The sequence below is a fragment of the Suncus etruscus genome, chromosome X, assembly GCF_024139225.1.
Source record: "Suncus etruscus isolate mSunEtr1 chromosome X, mSunEtr1.pri.cur, whole genome shotgun sequence".
Taxonomy (NCBI): domain Eukaryota; kingdom Metazoa; phylum Chordata; class Mammalia; order Eulipotyphla; family Soricidae; genus Suncus; species Suncus etruscus.
This window is the reverse complement of record NC_064868.1, coordinates 31,553,198-31,572,795: the sequence shown is the minus strand read 5'-3', so window position 1 is coordinate 31,572,795 and position 19,598 is coordinate 31,553,198. Positions and strand designations below refer to the sequence as shown.

At 41.7% G+C, this 19,598-nt stretch overlaps 1 protein-coding gene across 1 annotated transcript in view; it reads left to right on the top strand.

The window, feature by feature from the left end:
* The window catches only part of DMD (dystrophin), a 2,686,579-nt gene that overhangs the window by 786,229 nt on the left and 1,880,752 nt on the right, over window positions 1-19,598 (top strand). The window contains exons 10-11 of the mRNA XM_049766737.1: window positions 11,702-11,890; window positions 12,898-13,079. Of these exons, the coding sequence (XP_049622694.1) occupies window positions 11,702-11,890; window positions 12,898-13,079 (371 nt within the window). The remainder of the gene's footprint in view (window positions 1-11,701; window positions 11,891-12,897; window positions 13,080-19,598) is intronic.

The window sequence follows — 19,598 nt, the reverse complement described above, 5'->3', positions numbered from 1 at the left end:
TGGATAAACAAAGCAGAGGGTGAGTGGGAATCTAAGGCGGGGTCTAATACTCCGTCTGGTCTGGTCAAGGGGGGAGGTCCCCCAAAAAGGATCTCATAGGGAGTGAGCCCGAAACGTCCGGGTGTGTTTCGGGCTCTGAGGAGCGCAAAGGGAAGGAGGCCCAACCAGTCCTTCCCGCCGGTCTCAATAGCCAATTTAGTGAGGGTCTCTTTTAGAGTTCTATTCATTCTCTCTACCTGCCCTGAACTCTGGGGTCTATAAGCGCAATGCAATTTCCAATTGGTCCCCAGCTGTTTGGCCAGTCCCTGACTTACCTGGGCGACAAACGCGGGCCCGTTGTCGGAGCCGATTACCTTGGGTATCCCGAACCGGGGCAAAATTTCTTCCAGAATTTTTTTCGTGACCACCTGGGCAGTTTCAGACTTTGTGGGGAAAGCTTCAACCCATCCGGAGAAGGTGTCTATGAAGACTAGAAGATATTTATTGCCATACCTACCAGGAACGATTTCTGTGAAATCTACTTCCCAGAAGACTCCTGGTCTGTCTCCCCGCAGCCGTTTTCCTGGTTCTACGAGCGGGTGGTGGGCATTTGTTAGAACACAGGCTTTACAGGACTGGGTTACTTGTTCTGTTATAGTTCGTAGTCGGAGTACGTGATAATTGGAGGCTTTTACTAGTTCGCACAATTTCTTTTTTCCTAAATGTGTTAGGTGATGGATACTCTTTACATAGTATTCACCTTCTTTATGAGGCAAAATGATTTTGTTGTCTTTAGTTTTTGCGATCCCATGGCAGTCAAATCCGCTGGATAATCCTTTTTCCTTTAGGCGTTCAATTTCCTCACAGTCTATTGGTGTGTAGTTTAGACTGAAATTATCTTCTTTTGGTTGGGGTTTCTTTCGTTGCTCACATAAGGCACAGGAGACAGTTCCTTGTGCGGCTTTCTTAGCAGTGTGATCTGCCATTCTGTTCCCTGCTGCCACGGGGTCCATTCCTTTTTGATGTCCAGGACAATGAATAATAGCTACCTTTTTCGGCAGGTGTATGGCTTCCAAGAGAGCAAGGATTTCTTCCTTGTTCTTAATTTCCTTTCCTGCAGCCGTGAGGAGTCCTCTTTGTTTGTAGATCGCGCTGTGAATGTGAGCGGTGGAAAACGCGTATCTGCTGTCGGTGTAGATGTTAATAACTTTTCCTTCTGCCAGCTCAAGGGCTTTTGTCAAAGCTTGTAATTCAGCTTTTTGTGCCGAAGTCCCCTCAGGAAGGCTGCTGGCCCATATTACTTGCTTCCCATCCACTATGGCTGCTCCGGCTTTTCTTTTTCCATCCATGATGAAGCTACTACCATCTGTGTACCAATTCGGCGCCCCATGCCAGGGCAGATCTGTCAGGTCTCTCCGGGTTCCAGTTTCCTCAGCTAAAATGTCTGTGCATGAGTGTACCGGCTGGGATCCGTCTGTCTCCGGGAGCAGGGAGGCGGGGTTAAGAATAGCAGGCGGTCCGAACGTTATACGGTCGTTTAGCAAGAGACTTTGGTAGTGAGTTATTCGGGCGTTGGTCAACCAACGGTCAGGAGGCTGCCTGACTATACTTTCTAATGCATGGGGAGCGACTATAACTACATGCTGGCCCAGAGTAAGTTTGTCAGCGTCTTTTACCAGGAGAGCCACCGCTGCGATTACCCTCAGACATGACGGCCAGCCGCTTGCCACTGGGTCGAGTTTTTTTGACAAGTAGGCTACTGGTCTTTTCCAAGGTCCCAGGGCTTGGGTTAGCACTCCCCGAGCCACTCCCGCACGTTCGTCCACATACAGGGTAAAAGGTTTGGTTAGATCCGGCAGGGCCAGGGCTGGTGCTGTGAGTAGAGCAGTTTTAATTTTTTCAAAGGCTTCTTGACACTCCTGTGTCCAAGCAAAGGGAGCTTGATCCCGTGTAAGTGGATACAGGGGAGCGGCTAGGGAGGCAAACCCAGGTATCCAAAGTCTACAGAAACCGGCTGTCCCCAGAAATTCCCGTACCTGCCGTGGAGTCTTGGGGACAGGAATGGTAACTACTGTCTTTTTCCTGGCTTCTGTGAGCCACCTCTTGCCGTCTTTCAGGACATACCCCAGGTATGTTACTTCGTTGCGGCACAACTGAGCTTTCTTGGCCGACACCCGGTACCCTAACTCACCCAATTCTTTTAGGAGTTCTCTGGTTCCTTCTTCACACGCTTCCTTGGTGGATGCTGCCAGCAGGAGGTCATCAACATACTGAAGAAGGGAGACTTGGGGGTTCCGAGCCCTGAAGGGGGCCAGGTCCCTATGGAGTGCCTCGTCGAATAGTGTGGGGGAGTTTTTAAAACCCTGGGGCAATCTAGTCCATGTCAGTTGTCCAGTGTGTCCCCCTTCCGGATCTCTCCACTCAAAAGCAAACATCAGTTGGCTGCTGGGGTGTAATTGGAGACAGAAAAAAGCGTCTTTTAAATCTAGCACTGTGTACCAAACCCGCTCCGGTGGGAGGGAACTCAGTAGATTGTAAGGGTTAGGCACAGTGGGATGCAAATCCTGGGCCCTTTTATTAACCTCCCTTAAGTCTTGTACTGGTCGGTAGTCCCCAGTGCCAGGTTTCTTCACCGGCAGCAAAGGCGTGTTCCAGGGAGATCGGCAGGGTACTAGAACTCCTTGCTGTATCAGCCTCTGGATGTGGGGACGGATGCCTTCCTTTGCTTCTTTACTCATGGGATATTGTCTCACCGAGATAGGTGAGGCATGCGCCTTCAGCTCTACCACTATCGGGGGTACTTGTTTAGCCTTGCCAATTCCTGCCTGTTCAGCCCAGACCTCAGGGAATTGGGTAAGCCATTCTGAAGCAACTACTTCTCCAGGCTTTGTTTCATGGAGGCGGTATTCCTCCTCAAGTCCGACTACCAGACAAGTCACAGGAGCTTCCCCCAAAGTTACTTCAGGTCCCTCAGGGGTAAACTGAATTTGTGCCTTTAATTTGGTCAGCAAATCTCTTCCCAGGAGGGGCGCAGGGCACTCAGGGATGACCAGGAAGGAGTGAGTTACTCGGCCCCTCCCAACGTCCAATTTTCTTTTTGTAGTCCAATGGTAGAATTTGCTGCCCGTGGCCCCCACAACCATGGTTTCTTTTGTTCCTAATTTTCCTAGGGGCCTGGTCAATACCGAATGTTCAGCTCCCGTGTCCACCAGGAAGTTGATGGGAGTCCCCTCTACTGGAAGCATTACCCTGGGCTCGGGGAGGGGGACCGAGCCCCGTCCCCCCTAATCATCGAGAGCCAGGACCTTGTTCCTCCTGAGTTGCTTTTTCGGGCACTCCCTTGCCCAGTGTCCTTTTTCTTTACAATGGGCACACTGATCTTTTTCGAGTGGACGGTCAAGTCCTTTTTCTTTACAATGGGCACACTGATCTCTATCGAATGGACGATCTTGTCCTCTCGGGGTTCTTCTTGCCCTGTCGCCCAGGTGCCCTGTCTGCCTGCTTCTTTCTCTTTCTGCTATACTATCCCCTACTACTGCAGCCAAAATTCTAGTTAAATTTCTCTCTTGTCGGCGATCACGCCGGTTCTCTCTGTCCTCTATCTCTTTCTTTTCTCTTTCCTTTTTCTCCTCCTCTGTTTCTCTCTTGTGGAACACTTTCTCTGCCTCCTTCACTAAGTCTCGCAACGAATAATCTTGAAGTCCCTCTAGCCTCTGTAGCTTACATTTTATATCTGTGGCTGACTGCCCAATAAAGGCCATTGCTATGGCCGCCTGTTGTCCCTCTGAAGCTGGATCAAAAGGAGTGTACCTCCTATAAGCTTCCATTAGGCGTTCCAGGAAAACCGAGGGCGGTTCAACTGGACCTTGGACAACCTCTCTTACCTTAGCCAGATTCGTGGGGCGTCTTGCAGCCCCTCTTAGACCAGCAATGAGAGCCCGGCGGTAGACGGTGAGGCGCTCCCTACCTTCTGCGGTATTGAAGTCCCAGGTTGGCCTGGTCAGTGGAAACCCTTCATCTATGAGGTTAGGGAGATTAGTGGGAGTCCCATCGGCCCCCGGGACGTTTTTCCTGGCTTCTAGGAGGACTCTTTCTCTTTCCTCTGTCGTGAAGAGGACCTGGAGCAGTTGTTGACAGTCGTCCCAGGTGGGCTGATGCGAAAACATGAGAGACTCGAGGAGTCCCGTCAGGGCAGAGGGATTATCTGAAAAGGTGGGGTGCATAGCCTTCCAATTATATAGATCTGCCGAGGAAAAAGGCCAGTACTGTAAAGGGGGAAGCTGGTCATCTCCTGGCGGGGGCCCCATTGCCCGAAGGGGGAGGGCAAGAGACCGTGACTCGGAGGGGCGAACAGTTTCTGGACTGCGGCCCTTCCGGCTCCGGGTTCCCCCTGCTGGTCCCGGTTCGCGTGGACCGGCCGCCGGGGGTTGCCCCACAGCGACGTGTGGCACGTTAGGTTGTGCCGGCTGGGGAGAGGATTGAGGTTGGGAGTACGGAGGGGGGGAGAAGTCAAGAAGAAGATCATTGTCTATCTCAGGGTAGAGGGGCGGGGGAGCTGAAGGTCGGGGGGGAACAGGCAAGTTGGGCTCGGGGTCTGAGGCTACTGCCATTATAGTGGAAGTTGGCTCAGGGCGGCCAAATATCCAGGGCTTGACCCACACTGGTGGATTCTGGACGAGGTCCTGCCAGACGAGAATGTAGGGTATTTGGTCCGGGTGTCCCCCTTCAGACTGAAAAATGACCTTTCTTACTGCGGAAATAAGAGAGAGGTTAAAGACACCTTCTGGCGGCCAGCCGACTCCAAAGGTTGGCCATTCAGAGGTGCAGAAGGTCTGCCAGGGGCCCTTCCGTACCCCGACAGACAGATTGTGAGCCCTAGCTTTTACGTCAGTCCAGTGGTTAAGGGTTAGAGTCAAAGGAGTCGTCACGGTCTGTCCCATCTTAGTCCTAATTTCAAGGAAAACTGACACAGAAGTTACAATCAAGAGACAAATGACCCAGAACAAGCGCCGTTCCCGCGTTGCCCAAAGGCACTTCAAAGAGTCGGATGGCAGGGGCCTCCGCCGCCAGCCTAGTTCAATGAGGAAGCTATTCTCCTCGCGACTCTCCAGACCAGGGGGGTACACCAGGCGTCCCTGGTCGTCCCCGCTTCCTCCCGGGACGTCTCCCAGGGTGATCGGACGGTGGACACCCGGACACGTCTGTCTTTATCCACGAAACCTCAGACTTGCTGAGCGTCCGTAAAGCCGAAACTGCGATCGCGCCAAACCTCAGAGAAAAGTACAGCCAGAAGCAAACGAACCCAGACTAAGTAGACACAGACACAGACACAAGAGCTCACCTCCAAGTGGGTCTGGGGTCTCTGGGTGGTCGCAAATATCCCGGCCGAGCCCCCAAATGAAAGAACTCCCCCGCAGGGGAAGTCCGCTCCAGGCTCAGGATATGCGCGCACCCAAAGAGACTCGAAGACCAGACTTGCTGTAATAACACGAGGGATTTTAATATCTCAGCATGCTGGAGACCGAATCTCATAACTCAGGACCGAGTAGAGAAGATTCGGCCCCCCTTTAGCATTCAGCAAAGCTTTTATAGGGTAAAAAGTCTATACATATCATGGGAACACACCTGCCAGGAAGGAGGCATTTCTCCTTATCTCCCGCCACAAAAGAAGTTATGCTTCAGAGCCCAGGAAAGAGGCATTTTGTTTTCCCTGTGTAACAGATGGGGCAGTGTTTGCCCCTGGGGTCATGTGCGTATCTTTGTCCTTCCCCTGACGGCATATGTCTAATTTAAAATGAGGGTCTTCCGCGAATTGTGGTGGTTAGTTCAAAGGAAGGGGAGTTAGGGAGTGGGGGAGTGGGAAGGTTCCCAGGGAAAGGAAGGGGAGCTAGGGAGTGGGGGAGTGGAAAGGTTCCCAGGGAAAGGAAGGGGAGCCAGGGAGTGGGGGAGTGGAGGAAAGGGAAAAGTGGAAAGGTTCCCAGTGAGCTTGAATGAAGTGTAAATTAAGGCACTTTGAGGAATTAGCTTAGTTGGGATCTTTCTTAAGGCACTTAATTAAAGTGTAAATTAGGGAAGTTAGAGTGCTTAGCCGGGAGCTTTCTTTAGGAACTTAGAGAAGCTTAGGGCTTGGCTTAATTCTCTTAGGAAGTGCAAGTTAGGGAGGGTGCCTAGTTTTTTCTTCTGTTTGCTATTTTCCAGTTCTTACTTATATTTATTATTTTCTTCACACCTTTTCAGTGTCTAAAATAGAATGCTTTTTCCTTACTTCTTTGGTTGTTTGCAACATGCTATAGTATTTTTTCTTTACTTTGCTATTTAGCATCATAATAAAAAATTATTAATTTACGGTAGTAGTTTGAGCTTTACTGGGCACTGTTATATGGAACAATGGCAGTTATCAATGCAAATATAAAAGCTTAACTCATCCAGAATTATTAACTTTACACCACTTATATTTCATAGCTTGTACATGCATAGATATTTCATTCTTACCAGAATGTGGGCACATTGCATAAGTAGCTCAGCTGTTTTTTATTTCACCGTGTGATCTGTATTCTCTCTGCCCATATTCTCCACATTAGCTTACTGATGAGCAAGGAAGGACTGAAAGGACAGGACTCATGAATTACCCTCTCTATTCCTTTCTTATTGTCATCAGTTTTATCTTAGAAGCTTTCTAGACATAAGAAAATATAGGAGGAAGCATGAGAGTTGTGAAGAGATTATTGTGTTTTGCCTCTTGTATAGAATTCCCTGTTGTCTGCACTAGAAGACACAAGTTATAGTTTGAATAGAAAGTAGTCCAGGGATATCCATGTCTTCAATTATTCCTTTATTGGATTTGCATAATTTATTTGTTTTTGTTTTGAATCTTGCTCAATTATGGATCCACCAAGCATTCCAAGCTTACGAAATATATAAAAATTGCAACTGGAAATGTTGCAGAAATACAGATTCCATTTACCTTCTTTGCTTATGTGCCTACTTTGCCAGTATGTACAACTTTCATTACAATATCGAGATCAAATGTGACTTGAAGATTTTCTGAAGAATGCTGGGGGATGAATCCCAAATTTTAAAGTGGCAGAAAGGAATCGGATAAATCTAGCATGAAGTCCTTCTGACTCTTGAGCACTATGCAGTTTCACCGGTGGATCAACCATGAAGCTCTTTTCATTTATACACATCCCCTATGCTATATCTGTGTACCTTTTCTTGTTTTAATGTGAAATTTCTTAGTTTTTAATACTTTCCTGGCATGGATAAAAGGGATTTGCCATTAAATTTTCCTAAAGCCTTCACAAATTGCTTTGACCCTGGGGGTGGGGCATGCAGTTGGACTTCTCAAGATTTGGGATTCTGTTTGATCTACCCAAGTTGGCTCAATTGGACTTGACAAAGTGACAGTTCTCTGAGTGGTTTAGGAACTGGTAAATAGTGAATAATTTGATGAAAACATAACACCAAAGAAAATACTATGCATTGTTATCTTAAAAGATTTAATTAAAAAGGAGGTATGTTATGAAGGTTTTGAATGGGGACATTTGCTAGATGATAAACATCATGTTTACTACACATTGGGATAATATATACATGTCAGGGGCCAACCAACAAGTATTCTTTATGCAAAATCAGAAATCCCCAAAATATCCTCTTTAGTTGCTCTGCACTAGCTTTTGTTTCCTGTGCAAATCCTATAAGGACACAGTGCTTGCTGATTCTGTTTCCAATATATTCCAATATGTTTTTTTACTCTTGTGGCTCCTCTGTGCTGGCCACTGTAAAGACAATTGCAGCATACAATCTCAAGATGTTTGAAGTTCAACTGTCTAACATGCAGTGCATGTAATCAGACAAAATGGCATGAAGTTGTTCTAATTTATTAAATTTAATTATGGTGGACCAGAGAGATAGCATGGAGGTAGGGGGTTTGCCTTGCATGCAGAAGGACAGTAGTTCGAATCCCGGTATCCCATATGGTCCCCGGAGCCTGCCAGGTGCAATTTCTGAGTGTAGAGCCAGGAGTAACCCCTGAGCGCTGCCAGGTGTGACCCAAAAACCAAAAAAAAATAGTTATGGTGAAATTACAAAGTTATTTCTAATAGGGTTTCAGGCATATAATGTCTGAACACTCATCCAACACCAGTGTCTACTTACCTCCACCAATTTCCATTTGCTTTTCACCAATCAGTCTGCTTTTACAAGAGATACTTTTAAAAAATGTTTTGCACTGTAATTTTTCAGTGTGTATATTTTCAGTATACTCATATATTGTACCTTCCCACCTTTATATATGTGTGTATATATGTATACATAAGCGTGCATATATGTGTACTAACCCCCTGTCTTCCATTTGTTCCTTCAATACAAATACTTCTTTACTGAGCTTTAGTCTACTAAAAGGTAATAGCACTGTTGAGGTCTCCAACTACTGTTATGCTGCTATATATGTCTCTCTTTAAGCATTTGTTAGCACTTTTTTGTATTTTTGGACCTTCAATAGGTGCATATGTCTTTATGAGTATATATTCTTCCCTTGATCATTAAGAAACTGCCCTCACTGTCACATATTCCTTTTAGTATGAAGTTTGTATCATTTGATACTGATGTAGCCAACGTGCTCTTTCTGAGGGAGTTGTTCATTTGAAGATTTGTCTTCAAACCTTTGATTTTCAGTCTGTTTGTTCTGATTAGTCCAGTTTCTCTTGCAGGCAGCAGGATATTCTGTTCATTTTTTAAAATCCATCTTGCCACTTTATGCCTTTTAATTTTTTTATTTAGCCAGGTGATTTTGAAAGAGTTTATTGTCATGGCGTTTATGCCATCTTTCTATAGAAGTTGAGCATATTTGTAGAATTCATCTTGTCTTAAAGTAACCTTTTGACTATTGTAAATATTGCTTTGAACCTGTGAAGTGCTTGAGCTGATTTTTCTAACTTAAATTTTGTATTGTTTTTTTTTTCAAATAACAATGATTGCCTGGCTCGGTAAATTATATTTGGTTCAGCATTCATTTTATTAGATTTTTTTAAAGTTTCCTTCTATTACTTGTTGCACAAATGGCTTTGTTTGGTAACTATAAATTAAAAGGATACTCTCTTGTATATAATCTCCATCTTTAATCTTGATACTTTCATCTCTATGTCATCCATCTCTATGTTTAGTTATTTTGATTAGGATTTGTCTTGGACTTCCTTTATTTGGGACTCTTTAAGCTGGTACATGCTGGACCTCCTGCATCTGGGTGGATGCACTCTTTAGTTTTGGAACTTCTCAACAATTGTGTCTTTTTTTAAAAAAAAGTATTGGTACTTTGTTTTTTTTTATTAAATATATATTTTATTTAAGTAACATGATCATATTTGGTTACAGTCATAACCAGAACATCCCCCTTCACCAGTACAACATTACCCTCTCCCCCCTTCCCATCCCCTACCTGCATTCGAGACAGGCACTCTACTACAGTAATTTGCTTTTAAGTTCAGTAAGTTGTATCAGGTCAAGGACTTTTTTTTTCCATTTTCTCCATTTTTCTGGACCTATGCAAACATTGGCGATCGCCACTATTACACCTTTACTATATTTTTTTTACTCTTATTCTTTAAGGAAAAAAAAACAATTGTGTCTTACCCTAGAACTTGATGATTCTTATGTTATCCCCTTTTTCTCCTTCCTTCCTTCCTTCCTTCCTTCCTTCCTTCCTTCCTTCCTTCCTTCCTTCCTTCCTTCCTTCCTTCCTTCCTTCCTTCCTTCCTTCCTTCCTTCCCTCCTTCCCTCCCTCCCTCCCTCCCTCCCTCCCTCCCTCCCTCCCTCCCTCCTTCCCTCCCTCCCTCCCTCCCTCCCTCCCTCCCTCCCTCCCTCCCTCCCTCCCTCCCTCCCTCCCTCCCTCCCTCCCTCCCTCCCTCCCTGGAGATTCTCTGGATTGATTCCTGGCTCTGGTGTTTGGAGACCATGTGGGATACCAGGAATTGAACCAGGTCAACTGTGTTCAAGGAAATTGTCCTACCCACTTTACTACTGCTCCAGCCCTTATGTTGTTCCTCTTGAAATTATCTTCTGTTAAATTTCATTTATTTTGAGGCTTTTTAAATTTTTTTCTTGTTGTCAGGAGGTTTTCTGTGCCTCAATAATTTTTTCCTCAGTAACTATTGATTCTGTTGATTAGCCTTCTGGTGTTTAGGCCTTTTGTGTTTTATAGATTGTACATTCTATTGCTCCTTCGATAAACATTTCCATTCTGAATTACATTTCAGAGAGATTACATAGTGGCTGTTACTTACTGAGTCATCAGATTATAAACTTTGCCCATTACCCATTGACCATATTTCCATTTGAAGTCTGGGGAGTGGCTTTTCTCCTTAGCCAGAGTGATCTCTGGGGTTATCAGATATACATGATAGAGGAAGGTTATCATGTGGCCATATGTTTGATGCTTTAAGAAAATGCTGGTGCTGATTTCTGACACTTGATTGGGGCTAGGACCTACGGTGCAGTTGATTTGCATTTTGGAAGGCCTCTCTGGTTATCTCCTGGCTGGCTGGGAAAATAATGATCGTAGGGTATGCTTGGAAAAATCTTTAGGAAAAATCTATAGATATTCTTATTTGATCAATTTCTACTGTTCGTGATCCCTTTGTGATTAAAACAGCAGATATAAGAACATCACAAGTTTCCTCTATTTCCTCTATCAGGGTATTGATATTCCTGTGTCTATAGCTTCTGAATCTCTACAAATACAGCCCAATTTAAGGTCAATATTGCACCCTGAAACCTTTTTATGTCCCCAATAATTGAAGTCTCCATTTCTTGCCAGTATGTGGTAAGAAGCTATAACTTCTATACCTAGGAATTTATAATTAGTATTTATCCAGTCTCTGCTTTTTCTTAAATCTTTGAGCTATGTTAGTTGATTAAGGGAAATGGAACCATTTTTGTGCTTTCCTCCTAGGAGTTCCATTATAGGTTGCTATGATCTTCTGTAGAAGATCTTCTGTAGAAAGTTTGTACTCATGTTGCTCATCTTGATTGCTCCTCAAAGAATTTAAACAAAAGTTTTGTGGATGTCACTAACACACTAATTAAATTACATAACAACTACTTAATATTTGGCTTTAAGGACAGTGATTTGCTATTTTAGCCACCATCTCCTGGACATAATGGTTTAATTTATAAAAGTCTAGAGACTTCTATAGACTATTAGATATTTCATGTGTGTAGGTGAGGTATTTCTTTAAACATTTATTTTCTACCCACACTTAATTTTATACTGATGCTATTTCTGGTATTACACTAATTTAATTACATAGGGTTTTGGGGAATGGTATGTTTCCTTGAAGTCCTTTGAAAATATGCATTTATTATACTAAGTATATGTATGAAAAGAATTGAAAATTGAATTGAAAAAATAGCAATGGATGAAAAGTTATAGCATTTTAAATTCCACATGAAGAGTTAATGCACTAATTTACCCTTTAGAGTGATTCAAGAAGAGCTTAATAAAATGATAATTTGTATTGGATTTTGAATGTCATTTGGAATAGGACTGTATATTTATAAGGATGTTAAAATGCAGACTTGCTATTGTGTCTCTTCTTCATGTCTCTAATAATGCAAGTGGGGATTTCTAGCATTTAAAGTATCGTATGAGATTTATCATCTAATGTACCAGAGCAGTCTGAATAGGTTCTAATTGTTTAATATCTGATTTTTTTTTATTATGCAGCATTTGGATGCTCCTGAAGCAAAGTCCTTTGGCAGTTCATTGATGGGGACAGAGGTAAACCTGGACAGTTATCAAACAGCTTTAGAAGAAGTGCTCTCATGGCTTCTTTCAGCAGAGGACACATTGCAAGCACAAGGAGAGATTTCTAATAATGTAGAAGAAGTGAAAGAACAGTTTCATATTCATGAGGTAAAAAAACTTGCCAATGCCTAAATGCCTAAAGCAGGGATCATTAATTGTCCTATTTACAATTTTTTAATTCCTTAATTACTCTGTTAGGTTTTCCTTTTTGGATAATTTAGTTTTTATTTTGAGGTGACAGGAATGAAAGACTCATGAAAATTGAGTTTCTATTAGCCATCCTTTGAAGTTCTCCTTTGGAGAATTTGAAGGTTTTAAGATACGATTCTACCCAGATCTCTGACAGGAGTGTGACAACTCAGCTCCCTTTTCTTGTATCAGAAAATGCTGACATAGAACTTCCAAATCTAGACTGCCCAGGTACGTTGTGACTGAATTCTCCACAGCTAGGACACATTTTCTGGGTGACACAAGAAAGTTGTTCTTGGGCTACAGCTGGTGGAGCTCAGAGGTTACTCCAACAGTACACACAGGAACCACTCCTGGCTAACTTGTGGAACTATATGGAATACCAGGAATTGAAACCAGGTTGGCTGCTGCATGCAAAGCAAACACCTTCCTTACTGTGCTATCTTATCTCTCTGGTCCCTGAAATGCACACTTATTTCCCTGCTCTCTCAGTCCTATTTCCTGCTGCATTGATTTCTTTATTTTTCCTAGAAAGGTAGGGAACTTTGAACCACACATTGTGCTATTCAGGGGACCATATGCAATTCTGAGGACAAAAGCAGGATCTGTCACATGCAAACTAAGCAGCATCACTCCTGTAACTATCCCTTTAGCCCTGCTTCTTTAGTTTTGTTTTCTGTTTTTATCCTGGCACTTGTTCACAAATCCTTATTTTGGGGTTGAATCTGCTGAAGGTGACCTTGCCCATGGTTTCCTTTAATTCATGTACATGGGAAAAATGATATCGGACTTCCTAAGTAAAATTAAAATACTGTTCCTAGGAATATAGTATAATCAGGATAACTATTAAAATTGCAAAAGCAAAAATGAACAAATAATTATTTCCCTAAGTATTCATTACCTTCGTCAATGTCTTTCCTTGTCAGGGGTACATGATGGATTTAACATCCCATCAGGGACGTGTTGGGAACGTTCTGCAGTTGGGAAGTCAGCTCATTGGAACAGGGAAATTATCAGAAGACGAAGAAACAGAAGTTCAAGAACAAATGAATCTCCTAAACTCAAGATGGGAATGTCTCAGGGTAGCTAGCATGGAAAAGCAAAGCAAGTAAGTCTTTTGTTTTAATATTTTAAAGCTATTTTAGGAATTTTTATTATTTTGCAGACCTTTTTTTGTTGTTGTTGATTCCCAGCTCTAGAAATATCCAGCTCTTCTTTTTGGACAATATTGTTGAATTTTCATGTTGTGACACTTAGTTTTTCATTTTTCCTGGAAACTGGGGCCCTCTGGGACTGAAAGCAGTTATATTTGGGGGTGGTTCTTGTAGTGTCAGTAATCAAACCTGGGTTGAGTCCCTGCTATAGCCCTAACTACTATACCATATCCCAGATCTCAAGGCAAAAATAGTTTTATTCTATTTAAATTGTGAGCTTATATATTCAAATGTTATTAAATCACCCTGTTTAGGAATACTTACACTGCCTTTCCTATAAAATCTAACACATCATTTATTGGGGAAAATTTTATGGAGACAATTATAACAGACTGGAGAGAAAAAAGTGAAAAAATACATGTGAAGCACACTTATAAACTTGTACTAATTTTACAACCCCCATTTTTTTAAAGGTGCATTTCAGCCAGGGGTTGTTGAGCAGCTTCTTGCATCTTACTGAGTCAGTCAAGCTTTTAGCTCTCTGCTGCTTTCCCTGCTACTTTTATTAGCCAGAGTTTAACATAAATCACCTGTGTGTTAGGGTTGACATAATTAAGGGTACTTGTGTTAATTAACTCAAAAAAGGTGAAAGGAAAAAGTAAAGTGATTATACAGATTTATGACAACAGCTTCCCACTAAGGAAGACATGATTTAACAACATTAGTAAAAACTCCCTCACAAGAATGTCCACAGAAGACAGTAAGAGAGTTGTTTTTTAGATGCTGTTAATGAACTTGGAAATCTTAACCTGCCCCAAGTTCTTCTTTTATGCCTTATCTCAAGTGTGCATTGAGAGGTACATGAAAACACTGCATCGGGCATTAGTAAATATTGGCTCAAAAGGAAATAGATTGTTTGAGAGAGCATTCATACAAAACTGAAGTCCTTCTTAGGGCAATAGTTGGTTTTAAGGTTAGGTGAAACTGATAATGCTTTATTATCTATACAAATGAAAAATTTTCTAGAATTTATTCATGCCAAAAATTACCTTCCCTCTGAACCTCAAGTGGTGTTTCCATGTTGTCTTTCAAATTTAAGATTAAAATACACCATTCTTGGAAAACAATCCCTGGATTAAAAATCTAAATACTTTTCTCAAAGACATATCATAATATTACAACCTTTTCGGAAAATGTATTCCTAATTGGTATTATTTGTAAGTCCTTTTTATTTATTTTCTTAGATGTCAATCTCTAGAATAGAATCTTTATTAAATCTGGGACATTCTCTGGTAATCATTGCTGTGTCCCCAAGGACATTGAGAAACATCTGCTATGTTGAAGCACTCCATTAATATTTTCAATATTTGCTTATCTCTCTCTACATGGATCGATTGATAGGTTGATTAATAGTATTATAGCAAAACAAATATGCAGCAACTATAATTTTATTATCACCAGAAGATATGATGATAGATCATTCTTATAGACATCAAGTATAAATATCCATAGAAATTTAGCTATAAACATCTCTGTATTTGAGATCTATTTTTTACATTTCTTAACAAACAGCAACTGAAGAATTTGAGCCTCACTTTGTTACTTTCTCATATGCCCAGAGAAACCATAATTTTCATTGCTCTTTTCATTTTAGCCACACCTAGGCAAGAAAACACTTCTGTCACCAAACCCTGTTCTCTGAGAAAGAAGTGTAAAGGGCATGGATTGATCTATTTTTTGTTTGCTAAAAATGAATTCTGCCTTCCTACTCCATAGTACTATCATATTTACAAACAATAGGTGACATTCCAAATAGAAGTTCCTCATTAATATGTCTGTAGTAACAGACAGCACAGAGTGATTTATGAAAACATTAAAGAAGACACAGATGTAATTTTTTAACCACCGACATGATCTTCCTGTCTCAATCAGCTTTCTGTTCCTTAAAAAATAAATCTACCCCAAACCAGGCTCAACATAGTTTGCATAATGGCTTGGCTCACTTAGAATTGAATAGGCTTCATGCATGAGCACACTTAAAATTAGTGAAAAGAGTTTGGAGCAAAACTATTATTTATAAACTTGAAAGAGAGTTTTGAATTTGTCTGGCTTAAAGAATACTTGGTGAACATTTCAATGAATTATCCATAAAGACTATGTGCTTCAAGCGGCTGTATATTAGCATTTTCATTTAAAAAAATACTTCATATTTTAGTAAAAGCTATGACAGTTAAAAGGGTATCCGTGACTATTTGAACATCTTTCTGGAATCTTTAACTACAAACCAGAGTCTTCAACTCTTCCCAAAGGACAACTATTTCCTGATGTCAATATTAGCTACGTAGCAATAGTCTCGGTTTGCTTCCGAGCCTCCAGTGGAATGGAGGGCAGGGAGTGGGAATTGTGTATGCACACACACTCATGTGTGGTCTTGTGACTGTTTGTATACACTATTATCTGCCACAATATTTCTCAGTCTTAGGCCAAAAGCCTCACTGTGGCCTCCAAAATAGTTTAGGAAGTTTCAGGTGAAAAGTGAGTCAAGGTAGAGATAGAAACAAAGACTGCAGGAGATTTGGGGATGCTAATAGGGTAGTGACCACAGTAAGGAAACAAAAAGGAATGGGGGACACAGTCAGAAAAATGTAGAGCTATTAAGATCGAATAGTAGTTCTCTCTTTAATAAAAATGAACCTTTTTGGTGGTGGTAGGGTAGAGAGTAGTAGTAATACCCAGGGTAAATTCAGGATGTACTCTTGGTACTTTTAAATGTGGTTCAGGAGACTATATGTGATGCAGAGATCGAACCCAGGAAAGAGGCTTACACCTTGTACTCTATGGCTGGCCTCTAAATTAACTTTTGAAAAAAAATGTCCTATGAACTGTCTAGATGTGGATTTTATTTTTTGACTGAATCAACCTTTTCTTGCAACTCAGTTTTAAAATGCAATGGACTGACTTATTATTAGTATGAATAATCACTACCATAATGTTATTCCGATTGTGGAGAGAAAGGGAATAAGGAACAGTGGAGGTAATTTAGGCTCTGAAGTGATAGAAAAATAGAAGCATGAAAAAGATTTCAGTGCCATCTGTGCATGGTGGTAAAGGAACTGGCTACCTTTTAAAAACTTTGGTGAGTTGCCTAAAGTTGCTTCATTTAAGCCGAAGAAGCCAGTACAAATAGCCGTTGTTGGGCGAAGAATACTAGCATATGACCACAACTATATGATTATAATTTACCATGACAAATGGTTAGAATAAATTAATTGACCCATGGGCATTGGGTGGGGACAGACACAGTAGTATGATTTTTATCATATTTTGTGTCTTTTGAAAATACGTGAACTTAAAAATGTGCCTTCCTCCATATTTTCAAACTAAATTGAGTACTGAAACAGCAGTCCTCCCAGCATATCTAATGAATTTCTTTGGTCCGACTGCAAAGCTGTTCATCTTCATAAATAATAGCTAAGAAAACTTAAGGCACTTGAACAATTTCTTTAGCTTAATATATTCAAATGCAAAATCGGCACTTCATTTCTTTTCACTTAAAAAAAATCTATCTTGTCTTGATAGACTTTACATGAATTCACACACCTCACAATATAAATCAAAGCAACATTGAATGATGAGATTGACTGGTTACTTTTGGAGGAGATACTGTGTTATCAGAAATGTCTCCAGATATTCTTTGTCGATTAAGTCAGTGCACATTCTTAAAACAGTCACACCATACAGCACTGAAAAAATGGTTTCTAAAAATACTGGATAAACTTTTCGAGGATTCCCATACATTTCTGATAACTGTAATATTTTTAATATATGAAATATCTATTTAAGCGTCATGATTAAAAGCATGATTGTAGTTGGGTTTCAGTCATAAACAGAACACTCCCCCCTTCACCAGTGCAACATTCACACTAACAATGTCCCTTCTTCCTGACCCTTTCTTGTATTTGAGACAGGCATTCTACTTCTCTCACTCATTTAGAGTGTCATGATAGTTGTTAGTGTAGTTATTTCCCTAACTGCACCACTACTCTTTGTGGTAAGCATCACATTGTGAGCCAGTCCTTCCAGCTCTTATCTCTGTTGTCTTGGGATTATTACAATAATGTCCTTAATTTTTCTGAAAACCCATAAATGAATGAGACTACTCTGTGCCTATCTCTCTCCCAATTTTAAACTGTATTACAAATCAATAGTTATTAAAACAGCATGGCATTGGAATAAAGACAGATCGTCAGATCAGTAGAATAGACTTTAGAATTCAGAGAAGGTTCCCCTGGCATACAGTCAACTAATCTTTGATAAAGGGGCAATAAATTCAAAATGGAGCAAGGAAAGCCTATTCAACAAGTGATATTGGCACAACTGGTGGTTAGCCACTTGCAAAATAGCGAACTCAGACCCCCCATCTAACACCATGCACAAAGGTTAAATCCAAGTGGATTAAAGACTTTGATATCAGGCCTGAAACCTTAAGGTATATAGAACAACACATAGGTAAAACACTCCATAACATTGTGAATAAAGGCATCTTCAAGGAGGAAACAGCACTCGCCAAATAAGTGGAAGTGCATATAAACAGATGCATATAAACAGTGCTTATAAACAGATGGGACTATATTAAGATAAGGAGCTAATATCCAAAATATGCAAGATACTAACAGAACTTAACAAGAAAAAACATCTAACCCCATCAAAAATGAGGAGAAGAAATGAATAGACAATCCCTCAAAAAGAAATACAAGGGATCGACCCGCCCGCCCGGGCTTGCAGGGCCGGAGGTGACAGCGGGCCCGGGGCAGGACGGCCGGCACCATGCCGAGGGACCGCAGGCAGCGGGACAGCAGGGAGGGACTTCAGAGCATAAAAACCGGCTAACCTTTGCAAAAGCTGGCTCCCTGTGTGTGACACCAGGCGGGGAAAATCCGCGAAAGTACACCGGCCCAGTGGGGCTCAGCTGTGAAAGACTGTGAGTGTGACCTGTCTATGTCTGTCTACTGTCCTCTTGCGTGAAACTCTTGCGAGTGGGGCAAAAAGAGGCTCAGAGGAGCACGGCCGCTCCGCTTCGCTACGCGGCCGTGCACTCTTTCTAAGGAAAGAACTCCATTGCAACAAGAAGGAAAAATCACACTAAGAACGGCGCTATATCACAGAAGCAAACATTTCTCTCTGGACTGTCTTCTCTGTTGCATGCTCGGGCCTAAGATTTGACCCAGTGTGAGGCTTCATCCACGGAGGACTCCCCTCCCTTAGAGGCAAGTCAGCCCATCCAGAAAGGGAGGAGCCAGAGGAGTGTGCTGCCTACATCATATAGACAATGAATACCACTACAACACGTAGAAAAACCCACAATACAAGTGTGACAATGGGGAAACAACGCAGGCCAGCATCAGACATAGAGAATGAAGATGACAATTCTGAGGACCAGATAATGACTGAACAACTAATCAACCTCTCAGATAAGGACTTTAGACTAGCAATATGGAAGGTGCTCAACAGACTCCAAGAAACCATGGATCGAGTTGAACAGAACACTAATAAGAACCAAGAAAATATGAAGGCAGAAATGACAAAACTCCAAACTGAAATAACATGTCAACTAACAGGACTGAAAAAGTCAGTAAACGAAGTGAATGACAAAATGGATAAGCTCTGGGACAGGGTATCAGAAGCTGAGAATAGACTTGGTGCTGTGGAAGATGAGATACATAACAATTCCATACAGCAGGAGAGATTGGACAAAAAACTTAAAGCAAATGAGCAGACAATGGAAAAATTAGTCTAAGAATGGGAACAGACGAAAATAGAAGTCTATGATAAGATCAACAGAAACAACTTAAGAATCATTGGAGTCCCAGAGACCCAGGAAGAAAATTTCCAGGAAGAATCAATGGTCAAGAACATCATTAAAGAGAAACTTCCAGAGCTAAAGAATATATGTGATCAAATCCTGCATGCCCGAAGAGTACCAACCAAAAGAGACCCCAGAAAAACCACCCCAAGACACATCCTAGTCACAATGACAAATCCCACAGATAGAGACAGAATTCTGAAAACAGCAAGATCAAAAGGGGAAATCATGTTCAAGCAAGCTTCCCTGAGATTTACAGCAGACCTGTCACCAGAAACGCTCAATGCCAGAAAGCAGTGGTGGGATATTGTGACAAGACTGAATGAAATGAATGCTTCACCCAGAATACTATACCCAGCAAAACTCACTTTCCGGTTTGATGGAAGAATACATGGTTTCACAGACAAAAAACAGCTCAGAAACTTCACAGACACAAAACCAGTCTTAAGAGAAAAACTGAAAGACCTAATCTAAGACAAGACTACCCAAAAGACACACCAAATTTTGAAATAAAGATGGCGTTAAATCCCAGGACAATTCTTTCTCTCAACGTCAATGGACTAAATGCACCAGTTAAGAGACACAGAGTGGCTAAATGGATCAAAAAACT